We start from the raw sequence: 21,851 nt of genomic DNA, 5'->3' as shown, positions 1-21,851 counted from the left end.
ATTTTTTATTGACCTTTTACAGAAAGGAAGGGAGAGGGCTAGAGAGTCAGAAACATCGATGAGAGAGAAACATCGATCAGCTGCTTCCTGCACACCCCCTACTGGAGATGTGCCCACATCCGAGGTACATGCCCTTGACTGGAAACAAACCTTGGACCCTTCAGTCCGCAGGCCGATGCTCTATCCACCGAGCCAAACCAGTTGGGGCAGTCATGGTTAAATTTTAAATCTATTTAACTTAAGCCTTCAACACTGAATTTGTTTCCTATCCTATATAATAAAACACTAATATGCAAATCGACTGAACAGCAGAATGACTGGTCACTATGATGTGCACTGACCACCAGGAGACAGACACTCAATGTAGGAACTCATCCCTAGTGGTTAATGCGCTTCTGCAGGGGCAGCGCCGCTCAGCCAGAAGCCGGACTCACGGTGAGCACAGCGGTGGTGACAGGAGCCTCTCCCGCCTCCACAGCAGCGCTAAGGAGTAGCAAGCCTGGCTTCTGGCTGAGTGGCACTCCATGTGGGAGCGCTGCTCAGCCAGAAGCCGGGCTCACGGCTGGCAAGTGCAGTGGTGGTGGTGGGAGCCTCTCTCATCTCTGCTGTAGGCGGGTAGTAAGGAGCCGAGGGGTCCCAGACTGCGAGAGTCCTGGACTGTGAGAGGTAGTCTGAGTGCCGGCTTAGGCCCGATCCCTGTGCACTGGGCGTCTAGTTGATACTATAACATATTACTACAAACTCAGTGTCTTAAAACAATACAAATTTATTATCTTAAATATCTTTAGATTAGAAGCCTGACATAAGTCTCAACAAGCTTAAATCAAGGTGTCAAAAGTAATTCCTTTTTTGGAGCCTCTAGGGCAGGGGTAGGGAACCCTTTATCTGCAAAGGGCCATTTGGATATTTATAACATCACTAGAGGCCCAGTGCATGAAATTCGTGCACTGGTAGGGTCCCTAGTGGCTGGTGGGAGCTGGCCGGGGTACTCCCTTTCTTCCCCTGGCTGCCCTGCCCCCTGTACTCCCTTTCTTCCCCTGGCTGCCCCAAACCATGACCTCCTGTTCATAGGTTGCCGTTCAACCACTGAGCAATACCAGTCGGGCTATTTTCTGTTTCTTGATGATTTAGATTTGGAAGATTGTATATTTCTGGGAATTTATCCATTTCTTCTAGGTGTCCAGTTTGGTGGTGTATAATTTTTCATGAATACTAAGTCTCATGATCCTTTGTATTTATGAGCTATCTCTTATAATGTCTCTCTTATTTTATTTATTTGAGTTCTCTCTTTTCTTCTTGGTGAATCTAGCTAGAGGTTTGCCAGTTTAATCTATTTAAATTTGGAGGATTCTATGGAATATGTTGCATTTTTTCCTCAAGAGTAGTATGATTGTTTTAATCCTTCCTTCCAGAATCTAGATGTTAATTTCTTACAGCATAAGTAATTTGGTGATGATAATTTTACGGGCTTTATATATAATACTCTTTTCTAGCAGGTTCCCACTTAATAGATTTTGAATAGAAGCAATAATACAACTAGTAATATCTGATTATATGGTATAGGGTTTATTTTCATCTCTATTAATATACAGGAAAACTTAGTTTCTCATAACACCCTAGTTGATTTCTTCTCAACAATTAGGTTTTCCGGGAGTCTGATAAATTTTTTTTGAAGCTATTTCAGTAGCTTAGGACCAGAATTCTCTTCATATCTTTTCATTGTTCGTATTAGCCATTATGCTTTTTTAACTGATTGCTACTTTTTTTTTTTAACCTTACTTTCTAACTAGGTTTGGCAGGATAGAGTTTTTAGCATTTTGCATAAGAGAAGGGAAAGAAATTGTGAGGAGAATTACATTTTTAGAGTTTAAAATAAAGGACAATAGACCTGACCTGGGTAAGATAGAATCCAAAGCTCTGAACTGATATAGGAAATTCTTCTTTTCCAATTTTATGTTTAATAGCATTGCTTGCATTTATTCTCACTTAGTTTTACTATGAAAGAATAATTTTAAAAATTATTTTTAGATGTAAACGAAAAGCCAGTTTATTTGATTACAACACTAGATAACACAATGGAAGATCTGTTAACACTGGAGTATGTGAAGGTAAGCAGTACCATTTATATCTGCTTGCTGTGGTAAATGTGCAGCTGAAATGTTAAATCAAATTTTGTAAGTTTAGTGATACTCAGTTTAATCATGATTCTATTGGAATCTCTATAATGCTTAAAACTTTGAGTTTTTGTTTTGTGCTCTATTAAATAGAACACTTCATATAGCAAATGAGAAGTCTTCGTCTAAGTAGAAATAACCTGCAGTTTTTCCCCCCATCAGGGTATCAAAAAGAAAGAAACTCTTTAATCTTTATCCTATTTATTGTGATATATGATGTGAGATGAAGCTTTCACTTCATCGCACATCATATATTTCCTACAATTTGTCTGAAATTACCTAATTTTTCTGGTGTCAGTGACTCCTGGTGTCATCTCTTTTCTATTGACTTATGATATCCATTTTATCATGTGTGTTTTTATATATACTGTGGTATACTTATGATTTAGTCCATGTTTTCATTGACCTATTTTTATGTAAGTGCCACATTATTTTAATAATTACTTCATAGTAAGATAATGCTGAAAGAGTAACACAGAATATTTAGATATTTAGTGGACAATTCTGTCACAAATTTTGTTTTCACATACAGGAAGAATTAGGAAGGACCTTACATAGTTGTTGATGACAATGATTGTTCTCCATACTTGATAATATTTAATTTTTTACTCTTGATAACTTAATACTTGCCATCTGCCAAATTTCTTTTGCTCTGTGGAAGCAGTTGTTCATTTAGGTAATTATACATATAAATAGCTGGAAGTTTTTTATACATGTCTATTAGGACCATTATGTAACTGTATTTACATATGTTTTTTAAAGATTTCTAACAGATTTCTTTTATTCTCTTTGGGTAGGCTGAAAAGAATGTACCCAACTTGAGAAGTTCCTTTAATAATGTTGAACAACTGATTAAGGTATAAGTGAATAATAATTTTTTAATTAGGTACAGTATTTCTAAGTGAATAATATATTATGAAATTTATTTTATAGCTAGAACTCTAAGATCCTTGAGGATAAAAATGGAATATTATAAATTGGATCCTTTGTACCACAAAGCCTAGTGCCTTATAACAGAGCAGTCAAATAAATATTGACATAGTACTAAAATCAATTTTGTTCTTTAGGTGAATTTTTCCTCTTTGGATATTCATTTGCATACGGAAGCACTTCTGAATACAATAAACTATTTTAATAATTTCATTCCACAATTGGAGGAAAAGTCAGCCTCAGTGCATGTTGCGGAGACAGAAGACAAAGGAGAGGTCATTAAAAAAATAGGTATGTTTCTTTAAAATTCTTCTTCTTTTTTTTTAACCAAGTAGATTAATAAATTTATCTTTGGCTCTGTTAACTTACAATATTGTCTTCAGAATTTTATTGCCTAACTTAAAAATCTAGAAAGATTCACTATATACCAGGCTAATTTTAGAAAATAATAGTAAAGGAAAATGATTACTGCTGAAGAAAATGTGGTTTTTATTTATTCTATCATTCTTTTAAGTTGAAGATTATACTATAGAAGTATTTGGTTTATATTAAAATTCATGCATTTTATATCATTACTTTAATAAAATAGAGCTAATAATTTTTGAGTAATATCAGTGTATATTTTTAAATTAGAGTACTTTTTAAGCTTGGAAAAGTTGCAAGTTTAATAATGACAGGTATCACCTAGTAATTATTAACTCTCAAAAGATTTATTATTTTGTAGCCAGCAATCCTAGTTTCAAATGTTAGCCTCATCTAGCATCCTTTTTTTTGTGTGTGTCTGTTTGCTTTTGTTTGGCTTTTTGTTTTCATTAGATTTGATTGTTTTTTTAGAATTCCTAATTTATAAGGGAATTTCTTGCTTGTTTTCAATTGAATTGCAAATCAGGTTTTTCTCTAGCATTACTTTTATTTGTTGTGATATTTTACTTAAGTGTAGCGAGGTAGCTATAAGTTTTTCCTTATGTTTTACAATATGACTTTATTGCAGCTTCAAGACGATACAGGCATGAAGATATTACCTTGCAGATCTTAGCAGAATTATCATGTTTACAGATCTTTATTCAAGATCAGAAACATAACATTGCTGAAATTAAGATTGAAGGTAATAAAATTTCAGAAAAATAAATCCAAAACTATTACATGAAAGAAAAGGCATTTAACCATTCTTTTATTTTCGTAGGGCTTGATTCTGAGATAATTATGAGGCCTTCAGTAACTGAAGTAAATGCAAAGCTAAGAAATATAATTGTTTTGGATTCTGATATAACAGCTGTATATAAAAAGGTATGAATTTATTTCTGTTAATTAACAGTACATTTTTTAAATTTAATTTTCTTTAATTAGTCATGGGTATAAATTAGTTGTCTTATTTTAGCTGTGTGGCTTATTATATCTTTGGTTTTGGACTTAGGCATAATTGGGTTCTTATCTCTACTCCTAATCCTGAATTCTGTTTCTTTATTTGTAAAACTAGAGGCCTGGTGCACGAAAGCCTGTACCCTCTCACAGTCCTGGAGCCCCGCGATCTATCATTCAAAAGAGGTGGGCCCCACCCAGTTGGGGCTCTGGGATGGATTGCCCCCGCAGAGGGAGGCCCTGCCCACCCCCAGCCAGTTAGCCTGGGTCTCCCTCTTTGGGACAATCGATCGCGGGGCTCTGCCGTCGATTGCCCCAAAGAGGTAGGCCCTGCCCATCCAGTCAGGGCTCTGCAATGGATCGCCCCCACAGAGGGAGACCCCGCCCATCAGCCGCAGCGCTGCCAGTGGTCTGGCCCTCCCTCTTTGGGGCGATCATGGAGCCCCCCAGATTGATCGATCGCCCTGGTGGCCGGTGGCCTGGGCCTCCTTCTGCAGGGCGATGGGGCGATAGCCGGGCCCCAGACCAATGGCATTGCACCTGCCTTGGCTGGCCTGGCACCAATGGGTGCCATAGCGTGGTCATCTGGAAGGTCGTCTGGATGGTCGTTTTGCTGTTCAGTCATTTGGTCAATTTGCATATTATGCTTTTATTATTATAGTTGAGGATTAAGTATCTTATAAATGAGGTAAATATAAGTAATCCCTCCTAGAACATAGTTGCAGGGGAATGGGGGCAGGGCTGTGGAGGGATGGGTAAGTAGTAAATGCCCTTTTCACTTTTTCTTTTTCTTTCTCTCCTCAAATACTATGAACTTTGTAATGCATTTCAGATTTCACAGGCAGAGTGTCTGAAGTCATATCAAATGAATGAGATTTTAAAAAAAGTTTATTTTCATCATTGCTTACTGGTGTCGCTGTTACAGTGTTAAGAGTCCGTTGAACTGGATGGCTAGTAGTTGAAGGATGGGTATTTTGTTATTGGCTGTAAGACTGTAAGGTACTTGAATTAGATACTGTTGTGTAGTTGGACACATAATTTTTGAACAGTGGAGCATTCAGGTAAGATGGTATATTTAAGGTAGTGAAGAGTATCAAATAATAGTAGGATAAGAAAAGGCTGAGGTACTTGGTTAGGAAGTCAGAGTTTGGAGTGTGACAGGAAGAAAGGAAATAGAAAAATAGGTTTAGCCAATAATACTGATGAGATACTGTGATGACCTGATTTTTATATTAAACAAAAGTCCTCATTCCTTATATTTTCTTACTAAAACTTGCTAGCATGAGCTAACAAGAGTTCCAAAACAGCAAAGATACATGACTCATAAGAATGAGGTGTGGTTAGCTTCTATTTCTTTTGTTTTAAAAATCACAGTGGTTAGAGCTTTGAGGAAGACATCCATTTTATTTGCCCTATCTGGAAAGTAAAGCTCAAATAAGTGCATTTACTAAAAGTCATACAAGAATTTAGAAATGGAACCAACATTATCACTCATGCCCTTTTTCTTCTTTTTCTCTGTAATTTTATTTTTAATGCATCTATAAGGTTAAAAATCCAACTTACAAAAAAGGCCGCTAATGAAAGTTTCTCACTTCTATCTTTTTGCCCCACTTCTGTTTTCCTGTCCTTATTCCTTGACTTTGATTCTGATGTAAATGACTTTTAAACAATCTACCTGGTTCTGTAGGTCACTACATGTCAAGAGAACCAGAAGGACAAAGCTTTTTGCACTAGATCACAGCTTCCTAGGTAACCAAGGTTGCTGTCAGATTCAGAAACGAAGATGGGACCAGAAGCCTTGGCAGGGGCCGGGCGGGGGCGCAGAGGATGGACCGAGATCCGCCCCTGTGCCCACCTCAGCCTCTCGGCCCACAGTTCCTTTCAAGGTGCACAAATTCGTGCTTTGGGCCCCTAGTATTTAAATAAGAGATTTGGCTATGTTCCAATAACATTTTAATTTATCCTATCTAATAAAGAGGGAATATGCTAATTGATCCTCATGCCGACGCCTAGATGGTGGCGCCCACAGCCAATAAGGAGGGAATATGTGAATTGACTGTCCCGCCCTCAAAGATGGCGGCTCCCACAGCCAATAAGGAGGGAATATGCTAATTGACTGCCCCACCATTAAATATGGCAGTGCCCACAACCACAAGATGGCGGCACCCAGTCCCCTCAGCCTTGCTGGGGCAGCAGGCGTGTGGCAAGACCGGGCCCACCCCATGCGCCTGCCTCCGGAGTCCCCCAGTCCCCTCAGCCCCCAGCCACTCAGGGCCAGCCCCAGGTGCAGGCAAGCCTTGGATGGCACTGCCCAGCTGCCCAGGGCCGCCTGAGGCTCAAGTAACCAGGGCCAGCCAAGGCTTGTGCCGCTGGCAGTGGCAGCAGCAGAGGTGTGATGGGGCATCGCCTTCCCCTGATCGCCGAGTTGCCTCCCACCCCTGAGGGCTCCCGGACTATGAGAGGGGGCTGGCCGGGCTGAGGGACCCCCCCCTCCAGTGCATGAATTTCATGCACCGGGCCTCTAGTTGGATAATAAAATATAATTTTGATATATCACAAAATATTTTTTGATATTTTAAACTTCTTAAGAGTGTGAAAAACATTTTTACTAAATCCTACTGGTTGTAGTTGTTTAACTTACCAATATTATGGGGAGGGATGTTACTTTTTTCCTTACTGATTTGTAGGAATCATTTATTCTGCATATTATTTCTTGATTCAAATACTATTTTCTTATTATGTCTTTTGATGAACAAAAGTTCTTAATTTTAATAAATAAAATTTATCATTTCTTACCTTCTTGGTTTGAGAATTTTGTGTTTTCTAAACCATTCCATTCCTTGAATTCATAAAGGTATTACTCTATGTGATTTTTCTAAAAGTTAGATAATTTTGCCTTAAACTTCTAGGTCTTTAATTCTACTTAGAATTTTTTTTTTATATGGTTGAGGCTATAATTTCACTTTTTCCACACTGAATTTCCTAGTACCATATATTGAGATAACCGTCTTTTTCTCACTCATCTATAGTACTATGTCCATTAAATATAAGATGTAGATATGTGAATAGATTTGTTTCTGAGCTCTCTTTTATTTGTTTATCCTTGCATCAGGAGCAAATATATAGTATTAATTTGATGCTGGATACTGTTCTAAGTGCTTTATAAATGTTATTTAATCTCCCGGTAAATTATTCTTCATTTCAGCTCATGTATCCTTCATTTCTGACTTGTTCTTTTTTATGGTTTTCATGCTTTTTTTTTTTTTTTTTTTTTTTTTTTAATGCTGTTGAAGTTCCACTAAGTTCATTTTGCATCCTTATAACCAGTATTTTGAATTCTGCATCTAGTGGATTGTCTCCATGTTGTTCAGTTCTTTTCCTGGAGTTTTGTTCTATTTTGTCATTTGAGATATGTTTCCTTGTCTCCTTATTTTGATAGCCTCCCTGTGTTTGTTTCTGTTTATCAGGTAGAGAGCTGTTATGTGTCCTGGGCTTGGTAGAGTGGTCTTATGTTGTAGGTTTTCTCTAGGGCCAGGGTTACAGCCTCCCTGATACCCACACTGGGCACTGGGGTCATCTAGGAGGTACAGGCCCAGGTCTGCTGCTGCCTATGTTCCGCCCAGGGCCTCCCAGCATGAGCTACAAAGTGGTCTGCAGATGGATCCTAATTTTAATGGGCTTGGAAGTGCCCAGGTAAAGCCAAACTGCAAACCAAGGTTGGCTGCTCCTAGCGCCAGGTTTGGGGCCCATTAGCAAGAAGTATGGGGTACCTGGAGGCCAGTTGCTGCTTGTTTGAGATTGTAGGAAAGTCTGAAGCACAAGCCAAGACAGGCCATTCATATGGGAAAGCCACTGGAAACAGCTTGGATGGGGCCGTAAGTTGCATGGGCAGGGTCTCAGAGAACCATCCAGGTCGGCTGAACAATGTGAGCCAGGTTGATGAATTCTCAGATGGCACCTGCCTGCCCAGCTCTGTGTATGATGTGTGTCAGAAAAAGAACAATGGTCTCTGCCAGCACTTTTTTTCTGGTAGAAACCTGCCCCTCCAGTTCTCACCCTGTTGTCAGTCAATTCAGTTCCTCCTGCTAGTCCCTGGTGCTTTTCGAGCTGCTGCATCAGTGCTGGAGCTCAGAAGGAGCAAGTCTGAGTAAGTCCTTCAAGAGGAACTGTCTGGGACTCCAGAAGCCCTCCATCGCACCCAGCCACAATCTCTGCTGTTTCTACAGCCAGAAGTTATGGGTTCTGGTGTGGGGCTGGGACCCCTCGCTCCTCAGGAAATTTCTGTAGTTGAGATATTCCTCCCAATTTTTATCCTTCCTACATGGGTGTGGGACCAACCCCTTCAACCCCTCAGCCAGTCTCAATGTGGCTTCTTTAAATCCTTAGTTTTAGGACTTCCATTTAGTTATATTTCAGGTAGTTCTAAATGATGATTGTTTGGTAGTATCGTTGTAATTTTGATGTGGTTGTGGGAGGATGCGAGTACTGTGTTTATCTACGCTGCCATCTCTGGAAGCTAGCTCCACCATTTTAACTGGTATTGCAAAATGTGTGACTTTAATCTGTAGGTAATTTTTGGTTTGCAATTGAGATGACTTCAGAAAACTAATAAGGAACAGAAAATTTCATTAAGTTGTAGAGGTACAGAGTTTTCCCAAGTTTGATAGTGACCAAAAGTTCATTTATATGGCAATTCTTACTACATAAGTAAAGACACTAATTGAAAATGTAAATTCTGATAATTTTCCTTTTTTTCTCCCCATTTATAAAACGTTGGCCAGACCTACTAAATGGATTTCATGGCCCACAAAGGGAGCTGCCACCACCAATTTCAAAAACTTGCAATGAAGGTTCTAATAAAGGGGTTAGAATTGTTGCCTTATATCTATTTGGCTTGACTACATGGGAGATTTTCCAAATATGTTGCATTGCTTTGTTTTGTAATGAAGACATCATTTCAAAAATGGATTTTGACATTTGAATTTTTCTCATTAAGGCTGTTTATATCACTGGAAAAGAAGTTTTCAGCTTCAAAATCCTTTCTTATGTGAATGCAACTGCTGATTCCGCATACACAGATATGAGTGTGGTTGACATTCAAGTTAATTTAACTGTTGGTTGCATTGAAGTAGTTTTAGTCACAAAATTTTTATATTCTATATTGGTAAGTATGTTAATTGATTTTTTAATTGATTCTTTCCCGCTAGTTGGAAATTGTTGTGCATCAACCATACATGAAGAATAATAATTTCTTGCTTGATTTTTACCACCTAATTTTTCATAATTGTCTGAGTACCACTTATTATGACTGAAATGTAAAATACTTTATGTAGTATTATTTTCACATGGGAATATCCAGTTAATTGAAATATATATTTTAGATATTAACATATTAAGTATATGTACATTATATGTCATATGTCATATATATTAATTGAGTTTTTATTTTATACATCATTGGTTTTTATGTTTTTGCTTTACTTAAGTTTCAACTCTAATGAAAAATACTAAAAATATAACTTAAGTTTGTTGTTGTCTCAGGTTATTATTTTAAAAATTATATTTTCTATTATGTTATAATTCTGTGACTGGGGCTTTAAGAGCTTTAGATTTAATCTCTATATGATACACTCTAAGGTATTTGAATTACTTTTCATAGTTTATTTTCCCCTGTGGTTTTTTCATTCTGTCACTTGATGTTTTCTCTGGTGAGTGTCTTACCTGTCTCTATGGCTTCACTATTCATTCTTTTAAAATGCTATCTCTTAGTGTTGGTGTATAAAATGGATAACTAGTTGATTCTAAGTACATAATGTTGCCGTTTTTTTATCTTTTTAATTAAGGTTACCATGCAATTTTTCATATACCCATAAATTTTTTGTACACCAAAACATAAATATGAACAAATATTTCTTGTCTAATTTATTTTTTTAAATTCCTAGTTATTTGCTAAATGATTTTTAAAAATATTTTTATTGATTTCAGAGAGGAAGGGAGAGAGAGAGAGAGAGAAACATCAATAATGAGAGATAATCATTAATTGGCTGCCTCCTGCACACCCACACTGGGGACTGAGCCTGCAACCCTGGCATGTGCCCTTACCTGGGATCAAACTGTGACCTCCTGGTTCATAGGTAGATGCTCAACCACTGAGCCATGCCGGCCAGGCTCTAATTTCTTTTTAGAACTTGAAAGAATTTTTGTCACTGAGCCTGATGTGATACCCTTTTACTAAAAAATTACTGAAAATGAAATCTTTTTCTAAGTATGAAAATTAAATGTAACTTTAGGTATATTTTATGTCATTGCGGTGTTTTTTCCAGAATTCAGAAATTAGAAAAGTTTAGTATTCTTCAGGAAATATATTTTAATTTTTTATCTTACAAACATAAAGGAGCTCTCTGCCAGTTGAGTTTGTACAGGGAAACACAATGTAATTGGTTAGCATTTAGGAAAAATGAGACAATGAGGGAGCTAGATATCAGTGAAATATTGCAATATCCACATGTTACTTGTTCCAGGGACTAGTTTTTCAATGTTCTGCTATATCTTTGTATCTTTATCTTTGTGTTTCTCAATTTTTATGCAGAAGATTAAGATTTAATATAGGCAGTCAGACTTCGAATATATACTGCCTGGTTGTACCAAGAAAATTTTTTTCTTATGGAGGTAAAATCATTACCTGCCTTATACATTTAATAAGTCTTATTCATTAATGGTAACCTTGTGAATATAATTCTGTTACCTTTATAGGCTTTCATAGATAATTTTCAAGCAGTTAAAGAAGCCTTGGCTGAGGCAACTGTCCAGGCCGCAGGAATGGCTGCTACTGGTGTAAAAGAACTGGCACAAAGGAGTTCTAGAATGGCGTTAGATGTTAACATCAAAGCCCCAGTTGTGGTCATCCCACAGTCTCCAGTTTCTGAAAATGTCCTTGTTGCTGATTTTGGACTAATTACAATGACCAATACATTCCATATGATAACAGAGAGCCAGTGCAATCCCCCACCCATTATTGATTTGATTACGATAAAGCTGAGTGAAATGCGACTATACAGGTAAGCTTTCCAAAAATATATTTGTATAGAGTGGTCATTTTCTAACTTTTTACATTACAGGCTTTGGTATCCCGAGTCTTCTGTTTACAGTATTTTATTTCATTATAACTATACTTAATTTTGTGGAACTCTTTCCTTAAGTATTTTTGGTAAGATCAATTATAGTCTTCTAGTTTTTAAAAACTTAGAAATGTATATTTGAACATTTCTTTTTAGATAAATTAATTATCTCAGGAAGCATATTTGTGCTTATTTGTAGTTTTTGTTGTTAATACTCAAGTGAGGATATTTTTTCCATTGCTTTTTAAAGAGAGAGTGGAAGAGAGGGAGGGAGGGGGAGGGGAGAGGAGGGGTGAGAAAAAGAGAGAGAGAGAGAGAGAGAGAGAGAGAGAGAAACATTGATGTGAAAGAGGCACATCTGTTGGATGCCTCCTGCAGGAGCCCAACCAGAGCCGGGATCAAACCTGCAACCCAGGTTTGTGCTCTAACCACTGAGAATACTGACCAGGGCTGCTTGTTTATAATTCTTTATAAATTATAAGGTTATGGAATAATTGGAGGAATTCCTAATAGCATACATTTATTCACTTCATAAACACAGCATTATCCAAACTACTCTATCAACTTTGTGCTGTGAATCTGATGTTCTCGTTAAAACAAAACAAAATAAAATACACACAGTAGAATACAACTTTATGAAATCATTGGGCATAGAATTATGAGTTAGGAGAATAAATGAATATCCAGATATTTCCAGAACTTTTTACTGTGTTTTTGTGCTATTTCTAATCACTACTTTAGATTTAGTGCCCTGTGCCTTTTTCAGCTTGGATACATCTCTGTTTATACCTCTCACTTGCCCTCTTCTTTTTTCCTCTCATTTTTCTTTGATCTTATTCTATTTGTTTCTTTTCCTTTATTTTTGCTACTTCTCTTGACTGGCCTCTGGCTGGTCTGTCTCCCTCAATCTGTCTTCTTTCCATCAGTTGAGTACTTTTTTTAGAAAAGCAAGAATTTATTGACCGCAACAAAAACACACTTAGCACAGTGAAATAAGGAAGGAATAGCAATTGAGTATTTTTAAAGCAGTTTATTGAGATATAATTGACATATAAGCAATCACATATCTTCAAAGTGTATAATATGATAAGTTTTGACATGGATACACTTGTGAAAGTTTGTGTACATTGTAATATTTCTTCTTTAAATATTTGGTAGAATTCACCAGGGAAGCCATCTGGTCCCAGGGTTTACTTGTGGGAGATTTTTAAATACATTTTAAATACATTTTCCATTCCCTTAATAAACTTATGTCTATTCAAGTTATTTTTTTCTTGTGTGATCTTTTTAAAATTTTTTCAAGAAATTTGTCCATTTTGTTCACATTGCAGAATGTTATGGTATAAAGTTGTGTATAATGTTTCCTTCTTATTATTAATATACACAGGGATTTTGCCTCCCTCATTCTTGATATTTATAGTTTATGCCTTTTTACTAATCAGTTTGGTGAGAGGTTATCAGTTTTATTGATTTTAAAGAACCAGCTTTTGGTTTTCTCTCATTTTTCTCTTTTCTCTTTCATTTATTTCTGCTTTGATATTTATTATTTCCTTCTGCTTATTTTGGGTTTAATTTTGCTTTTTCGAAGTTTCTTTACGTGTTAGCTAATGTTGATATGAACATTTCTTCTTTTATAATTTACTGCAGGCATTTAGTACTAAAATTTTGGAGTTTTTCTCTGTAGCTCTCTTCTTTCTGGCATTTTACTGTTCGAGCTCTAGCTAGCTGCCTTGGTCACAAGAATTCTCAGTGCCATCTCATGAATTACTGTCCAGTGCTTGATGTCCTATGTCCTTTTATTTCTTTTTAGAAAATTTGGCCTTTAATTTGCATTAAAATAAATTTCTTTAAATATTTCAGTTACAAGTTCTAATAGTGAAGACATAATAGATGCTGCAGGTACTCAGTATTGGCTCCCATCCTTTCCCCCACTCTCTCTCCCAAGCTTTGTTTTTTCCTCAAGATTCAAATGGGCACTCTGCACTAAATAAATGGCTCCTGGTGCCACTTATTTCAGGTTACACATTGTAAACAAGTGTTCTTTATGCATGCCACGTTTATTGCATTTTGGAACTTTTTGTTGTGGATTTTGCTGTTCAAATTGCTGCCAAGCATATAGTGCCAGTTATAACCATAAAAGATTAAAAGTGGATGAATTGTATGGATGTGAGTTGTCTCAATAATACTATTTAAAAAGCTAAAGGAAAATAATATGTAAGTATCAGTAATAGGGTAGAACACAACTTTCTAATTTAAGCATTGAAGGAATAAGAAAAGTAATAAGGGAAAAATACCGATTGGGTTTGACTGTACAAGAATGTAATTTTCTGAATATTAACAAAACAAAGTTATAAGGGAAAAAGAATATGGGGTATTAGCATCTTTATCAAAGGATAAAAATCTTTAAATATTTTAAACCAGAAAGAACAAGATAATTTCAAAAATTGGTAAAAAACACAACTAGATGATTCTTTAAAGGAGCCAATAAACAGCTAATAGAAATGTTCATACACACAAATTTATTGATTTCTACTATTAGTATATAAAATGAAAATTTTAACTTTTTGTTACTATCTGAGTACATATGAAACAGTTTGCAATAATTTTCTCTCTCCTTTTAGGTCTCAATATAGTAATGATGCATACCAGGAAGTACTGGATATACTACTGCCATTAAATCTTGAGGTGATTGTTGAGCGAAATTTAGCCTGGGAGTGGTTCCAGGAAGTTCCTTGTTTTAATATAAATGCTCAACTAAAGCCTATGGAGGTAATTTTTCAGATACTTGTTGATTCCTTTTTTTTTGGTTAAAAGATATTGCTTGGGGACATATTGCTTGGGTGTAGAAGTTATATCTTTATTAATCACCTTTGTCAGAATTGAAATATTAGCTCTATTAATCTAGAATTCATAGAATATTCTCCATTCATTCATTCAACAAATATTTGTGTTCCTACTGTGTTAGATATTGGAGATACAGTGGCAGAGAAGCAAGACATTGTCTTTGGCTCTGTGGACTTACCAGTCTGATGCAGGGGTTGGTGGTGATAGGAGTCCAGAGGTGTGATAGATAATAAAAAGTACACACGTACATTATTAAAATGGTTTTAAATTGTGGCAAATTCTATGAAGGAAACAAATATTAGGATGCTATAAGTAGTCAGTTGGATACATTAACATGGAATTTAGTGGAGATGTCTAGGCAGGATAGAATTTGATGTTATCAGCAATGGGAATATATGGAATAACCTAGAGAAAATCGTAGAAGAATGGAGAGGTTGAAGATGAAAATTGCAAATGGGTCAGGACCTTAGGCATAAATTAACCTCGCTATTGGTTGACATTGCTTCACAGATCCCTAATGTACCTATCCACAAATTCATATTGTTCCCTCTTCACTGGATGGAACTATTTCACATGTTTTGCTGAAGTGACAGCAACATATGTTGTGTCTGCAAGGTTTCTTTTCCCAGTCCCCGTCCCCAGTTTCCCTATTTCTTCCTATAAAAATGTATTAAAAAAGAGAAAACAATTATTTTAAAGATTTAAGATTTTTAACTTAAAAGTCTGTTTAGAATTTAAAACCTCTCAACTGGAAGAAAAATGTTAAATTCTTAGTATATAGATCATATGGGCATCTTAACTTATAGATGGAAAGTACCCTCTTAAGATAAATAATTGAAGTCTCTTTGTATTGGTAAGACAACAGATTGAAACTTATAAAAGACTAGAGGCCCAATGCACAAAATTCGTGCAAGAGCCTTGGCCCCAGGCCCCGCCCGGGCCTCTGCTGCCTCTACTGTGGCCCCAGCCTGCTGAGGCTTTGTCCAGAAGGAAGGACGTCTGGAAGGACGTCTGGTCTAATTAGCATATTATGCTTTTATTATTGTAGATAAGTAGCATGCTGAGCAAATCCTCTTCCCACTGGACACAGTCATTAGGCAGATTTAGTGGGGTGGCAGGACACTGTTTTCCTTCACTCTTCCCCAGGGCGAATCCATGCAGTATCAGGTAATATTTCAGGTCATCTGCCAATGCCTGGCTACCTTCCAGGACTGATGAAATTGGGTCTTTGCTTATCCTTATTCACATGAATAGGCAGCAGTTGTTGTAGACCACCCCTTAGAATGCATTTAGACTAAGTACTGCAGCTTGTGATTTCTGTCTTGTCAGATGTTTGGGGATAGCACACAGACTGCCCTGACATGTAGGAGCCATAGAGCAACAATCTGGGGGTTGTTACCATTTTTCCAACTTCTGCACTGAGCTGTTAGCAAGAGTGAGAGTGATGATTAACATCAAGAACTGGCAGGCATTCAATATACATGTACTAATTGAAAAGTGTTGATTTAGAAATTATATTTTATTTCAGTTTATAAATTTATATGAACATACTATTTTTGCAATGACTGCTGCATAATAATCACAAAATAAATATTTTTTTAAAACCAAAGTAGTAGGTATGTACTAAAACAACATAAATAGCATGAGTAAGGTACACATGGATTTAATCTTAAAACACTAGATTAGTATATAGGAATATCTTGTTTTATTGTGCTTTGCTTTTTCGTGCTTCACAATTTTTTGCAAATTGAATGGCAAACCAGCTTCGAGCAGCAAACTTATTGCCACCATTTCCCCAACAATGTTTGCTCACTTCACATCTGTGTCATATTTTAGTAATTCCCCCAATATTTCATACTTGTCTATTATTATATTTGTTTTGGTGATTTGTGGTTAGTCATCTTTGATGTTACTATTGTTATTGTTTTTCGGCACCACCAACCACACCCATATAAAACTGTAAACTTAATAGATAAATGTTGTATGTTTTCCGACTCCTCTACCAACTGCCCTGTTCAAGCTGGTTTCCCTATCTCTCCCTCTCTTTGGGTCTTCCTATTCCTCGAGACACAGTAATGTTGAAATTAGGCCAATTAATAACCTTACAATGTCCTCTAAGTGTTCAAGTGAAAGGAAAAGTTGCACTTCTCTCATTTGAAATCAAAAGCTAGAAATAATTAAGCATAGTGAGAAAGGCATGTCAAAAGCTAAGATAGGCTAAAAGCTAGACCTCTTGCAACAAACAGCCAAATTGTGAATGCAAAGGAAAAGTCCTTGGAGGAAATTAAAAGGACTACTTTAGTGAACACACAAATGATTAAAAAGCAAAACAGCTTCATTGTGGATATGGAGAAAGTCTTAAGGGTTTGGATAGAAGATTAAACCAGGTAAAACAGTCTCTTAAGCTAAAGTCTAATCCAAAGCAAACCCCTAACTCTGTCCAATTCTCTGAAGGCTGAGATAGGTGAGGAGGTTGCACAAGAAAATTTTGAAACTAGCAGTGGTTCGTTCCAAAAGTTAAGGAAAAAAAATCTGTCTCTATAACATAAAAGTACAAGGTAAAGCAGCAAATGCTGATGTAGAAGCTGCAGCAAGTTATCCAGAAGATCTAATTAAGATAATTAATGATGGTGGTTACACTAAACAACAGTATAGATGATATGGTCTTATATTGGAAGAAGATATACCATCTAGGACTTTGGTAGCTGGACAGGAGAAGTCAGTGCCTGCCTTTAAAGCTTCAAAGAATAAGTTGACTCTTTTGTTAGGAGATAATGCAACTGCTGACTTTAAATGGAAACCAATGCCCATGAACCATTCTGGAAATCCTAGGGCCTTTAAGAAATATGCTAGATCTACTCTGCCTGTGCTCTGTAAATGAAACACCAAAACCTGGTGATAGCACATCTGTTTACAACATGGTGTGCTGAATATTTCAAGCCCAGTGTTGAGACCTACAGCTCAGGTAAAAAAAAGATTCCTTTTAAAATATTACTGCTCATTGACAATGCATGTGGTCATCCAAGGCCTCTGATAGAGAGGTACAACAAGATTAATGTTGTTTTTAGACCTGTTAGTACTACCTTCTGCAGCCCATGGATCAAGGAGTAATTTTGGCTTTCAAGTCTTATTATTTAAGAAATATATTTTGTAAGACTATTGCTGCAGTAGATAGTGATTCATCTGATGAATCTGGACAGAGTAAATTGAAAACCTCCTGGAAGGATTCACCATTCTTGATGCCATTAAGAACATTCATGACTCGTGGGAAGAGGTCAAACGTCAACATTAACACAAGTTTGGAAGAAGTTGACGCCAACTCTCATGGTGACTTTGAGGTATTCAGGACATCAGTGGAGGAAATAACTGCAGATGTGATGGAAATAGCTACAACACTAGAATTAGAAGTGGAGCGTGAAGATACGACTGAATTGCTACAACCTCACAATAAAACTTTAATGGATGAGGATTTGCTTCTTATGGATGAGCAAAGTAGGGTTTCTTGAGATGGATTCTTCTCCCAGTGAACATGCTGGGAAGATTATTGAAATGACAACAAAGAATTTAGAATATTACATAAACTTAATTGATAAAGCAGTAGCAGGTTTTTGAGAAGATTGACACCAATTTTGAAAGAAATTCTGTGGATGAAATGCTATTAAATAGCATTGCATGCCACAAAGAAATTGGTCATGAAAAAGAGAATCAATTAATATGGCAAACTTCATTTTATCTAATTTTAAGAAAATTCCATAGCTCCCCCAACCTTCTGCAACCACAACCCTTATCAGTCAGCAGCCATTAACATTGAGGTAAGACCTTCTAATAGCAAAAAAAATTGTGACTCACTGAAGGCTTAGATGATGGTTAACACTTCTTAGCAATTCAGTATTTTTTAAATCAAGTTATGTACGTTGGGTTTTTTTAGACTTAATGCTTACACTTAATAAACTATTATATAGTGTCAACATAATTTTTATATGTACTAGGAAACCAAAAAATTTGTGTGACTCACTTTATTTTGATAGTCGCTTTATTGCGATTGTCTGGAATCAAATCCACAATAGCTACAAGATATGCCTGTATCGTCTTTTCAGTGCAGTCAAAGAAAACCTGATGAAAACAAAATTGTTAATTTTTGTGGAATTAAAATTATCCCCTTGAGGTAATTAAACATATCATTGTAAAACTCATAGGTCTTTTTTATTTTTATTTTTGCAAAATGGTTTTTGTATTAGAGTTCTCTAGAGAAATAAAACAAATATGATGTGTGTGTTTGTGTGTATACTTGGCCTGTGTGCATTAGACTGACACTGAGGTCTAGGAGGGGTCAAATGTGGTCACCACGGTGGGCTACAACAGCTGCTTACTACTAAGTGAGTCATGGTAGAGATAGACTCAGTTTCATTCTAGTGGGTCTGCCCCAAAAGGCAGTTGGGCATTTGTAGATGGTATGCAGCATATATAAGGTGTGTGTGTGAGTGTAAAATATCTAGGAAAATATTTGACCAAATATCTATATACTGTGATCCAACCAAATTGACATAAAATTAACCATCACAACTTTCAGGACAGGTCCTATGCTGGTGATTTTAGGCTAAATTCTCAACACACGAGGTTTTTACTTACTGTGTTGAGTAAGTTTGTTAAGTAGACTAAAGCATGATACTAAACCACTTAAGCCTCAACTTATTATAAAGTCAGGATTATATTCATTACACCTAATACTTGTGAGGTTCAAATAAAGTAATTCATGTAAAACACATTGTGAACTATTTTTCATCATACAAATGAATTATTTTTTATTCTATATTTAAAGATTTAGCTGTTTACTAACCAAAAAAAGACAAAGTAGATGAATATTTAACCAAGTAAGTTTATTTTGAAATTACTAGTTTATTGGTAAGTTGTAATACAAATAGTTCATTATTCATAGCTTCATTGATATTGTATTTAATCTTGTTCTGTATTTCACAAGGTACTAAAACTCATGTGCTCATTTAAAACTGAATATTCAGTTAGTAGAAATATCTCATGTGTAAAAATTGGTTTTGTAGAGGATTGAAATGAAACAATTATTTTTATTGTATGTGAAGTTTTTACTACATGAAGTAGTAATATTAAAATAAGCAAATCTTATTTTTTTAACAGTTCATTCTTAGTCAAGAAGATATAACAACTATCTTTAAAACATTATATGGTAATATATGGTATGAAGGAGGTGGCAGTGTCCCACCAGCAGGAGTGAAAGATCAGAGTAGTGTTACTGGTGGAGGCACTAACACTTCACATCATTCAGGAGGTATGTTCTTGACCTTAAACTCTTTATCCTCCCACCCCACCCCACCCCACCCCCTTTCTTCTTTCCTTCCATTCTCTATTTCTAGTTTTGGAGTAAAATAAGATTAATAAATATTTTTGAATTATTTAATCCCATTCAGGTATCTCTAAATTGTTTATTATTAGTTGTTCTGTTGATTTTTCCCTTTGATTCAAAATTCTCAGTCCTATTACAAAATTCCTTAGTATTTATGCTTATCTATCCCAACATGGATCCCCTTTTTCAGTTTTTTTCTCCTTCCTTCCTCTTCTCCCTTATTCCTATTGCAGCATTTATCCCAGATGAGATATTTTATATTGATAATAGCCATATCAAAGTATTAGAGGTGTCAAGAGAGGATAAGCATGAATAAATTTTGGATTTCAACAAATATTTAAAGGGTAGATGGAATATTTAAAGAGACAGAACAGAGGGAATCATCACGGAGAAAGGCTGTTTATCCAATGTTGGCTATAATGTGCTATATGGAACCTTACGGGTTCTAAGTTTAACATCAGTACAGACAGAAAATAGGGTCACTTAGGGGTGCTGGGATGAATTTGCTTCACAAGAACAAAGTTCTCATTCTGGCATTTTGGGAGATCCCCAAACCTACCTATATTAAAGAGCAACCTACTAGCTCACAAAATCCACCCTTGCAAAGCCCTGAGATTTTTACACAGCTTTGCCAGTCAAGGAGAATCCTAACATACAAACAACCACACATTTATAACATTGTAGGAAATCCCATCTTCGCTTGTTAGAATAACCAACCTAGTCCTTTACTGTTAAATATTATTGGACAGATATGAAGAAAATCACAAGAACCTGAGCATGAAAGAAACCAACATAAACAGAATAGGTAACTAGAATTAGATATATCATCAATAAAATTGAATGGGATGGAATGGATAGATGATAAAAGACTATGGAGCCATATAGTCAAATTTCTAAGAAAATTATTTTGAAGTTAGGCTTCTATATAAGGCCAAACCATCACCCAAATGTGAAAACACAATAATTCGCAGATGTTTAGTCCCACAAAGTTTACTTCTTTCATACCCGTTCCTGAATAAATTAGTTTTAAAATATATCCTAGCAAAACAAGGAATTCAGGAAAGAGGAAGACATAGGATACAAAAACAAAGGGCCTAACCAGGAGTACATGGAAAAGGAATCCCAAAATATTTTGTTACTGGGATGTGTAGTAAAAAGTACTTCATTTTCATTAAAGAGAAATTCAGAATATCTTAAGAAAAAAAGTGGAAGAATGTCTTCAAGAAGAAAAGTAGCATAAATTCCATAATATATATAGAATAAGGGATTAATTTCAGTAATTTCCCTATTAACCATGGGAATACTTTTCAAGACCCCCAGTGGATGTCTGGAACTTAGTACCTAATGCTATGTGTATTATGATTTTCCCTGTTTATATATACCTGTGATAAAATTTAACTTATATATTAGCCACAATAAATGATTAACAACAACTAATAAAGTATAGAACAATTGTAACAATATACTGTAAAAAACAGTTATGTGCATGGCTTTGAGGCCATTATTAAGTAAAATAAAGGTTACTTGAACACAAGTCTGTGATACCACAACAGTCCATCTGATAACTGACAGGACTATTAATTGACTAACAGGCAGGTAGTATATACATAGTGGATATGCTGGACAAAGGCATGATTTCACATCCTGGGCAGGATGGAGGGGTCAGCATACAATTTTATTATGCTACTTAAATGGTGCACAATTTAAAACTTATGAATTATTTTCATTTAATACTTTCAGACCTTGGTTGACCATGGGAAACATACCACAGAAAGCGTAGCCGTGGATAAGGGGGACTACTATAAGTACCTTCCATAAGTGATACGGAGAGGAAGACATGCTTTCTGTTCCTAGGAAGGGAGAAATTGCTACAAACAGTCAGGTGCAGAAGTGGAGGAGATTTTGCATGATTTTGAAAAATTGTTAGCATGTGAGAAGAGATTTTCTTTTGAGAGATGTACTAGTTGTAATGTAGCAGCAGAGGAACTATTATAATAAACGGTTAGTCTCTTTGTTGAAAATTATTACATAGCTATAGTTAAATCAGAC

At 36.0% G+C, this 21,851-nt stretch overlaps 1 protein-coding gene across 1 annotated transcript in view; it reads left to right on the top strand.

Annotated features, from left to right (window-relative positions):
* The window catches only part of VPS13A (vacuolar protein sorting 13 homolog A (S. cerevisiae)), a 158,762-nt gene that overhangs the window by 73,653 nt on the left and 63,258 nt on the right, over positions 1 to 21,851 (top strand). Inside the window, exons 28-36 of the mRNA XM_014541227.1 lie at positions 2,029 to 2,108; positions 2,972 to 3,031; positions 3,242 to 3,395; positions 4,096 to 4,209; positions 4,288 to 4,391; positions 9,460 to 9,627; positions 11,217 to 11,521; positions 14,203 to 14,350; positions 19,577 to 19,727. Coding sequence (XP_014396713.1) covers positions 2,029 to 2,108; positions 2,972 to 3,031; positions 3,242 to 3,395; positions 4,096 to 4,209; positions 4,288 to 4,391; positions 9,460 to 9,627; positions 11,217 to 11,521; positions 14,203 to 14,350; positions 19,577 to 19,727 — 1,284 coding nt within the window. The remainder of the gene's footprint in view (positions 1 to 2,028; positions 2,109 to 2,971; positions 3,032 to 3,241; positions 3,396 to 4,095; positions 4,210 to 4,287; positions 4,392 to 9,459; positions 9,628 to 11,216; positions 11,522 to 14,202; positions 14,351 to 19,576; positions 19,728 to 21,851) is intronic.

This window comes from Myotis brandtii, unplaced genomic scaffold, assembly GCF_000412655.1.
Source record: "Myotis brandtii unplaced genomic scaffold, ASM41265v1 scaffold266, whole genome shotgun sequence".
In the NCBI taxonomy this organism is placed as follows: domain Eukaryota; kingdom Metazoa; phylum Chordata; class Mammalia; order Chiroptera; family Vespertilionidae; genus Myotis; species Myotis brandtii.
This window is presented reverse-complemented; position numbering and strand designations above follow the sequence as displayed.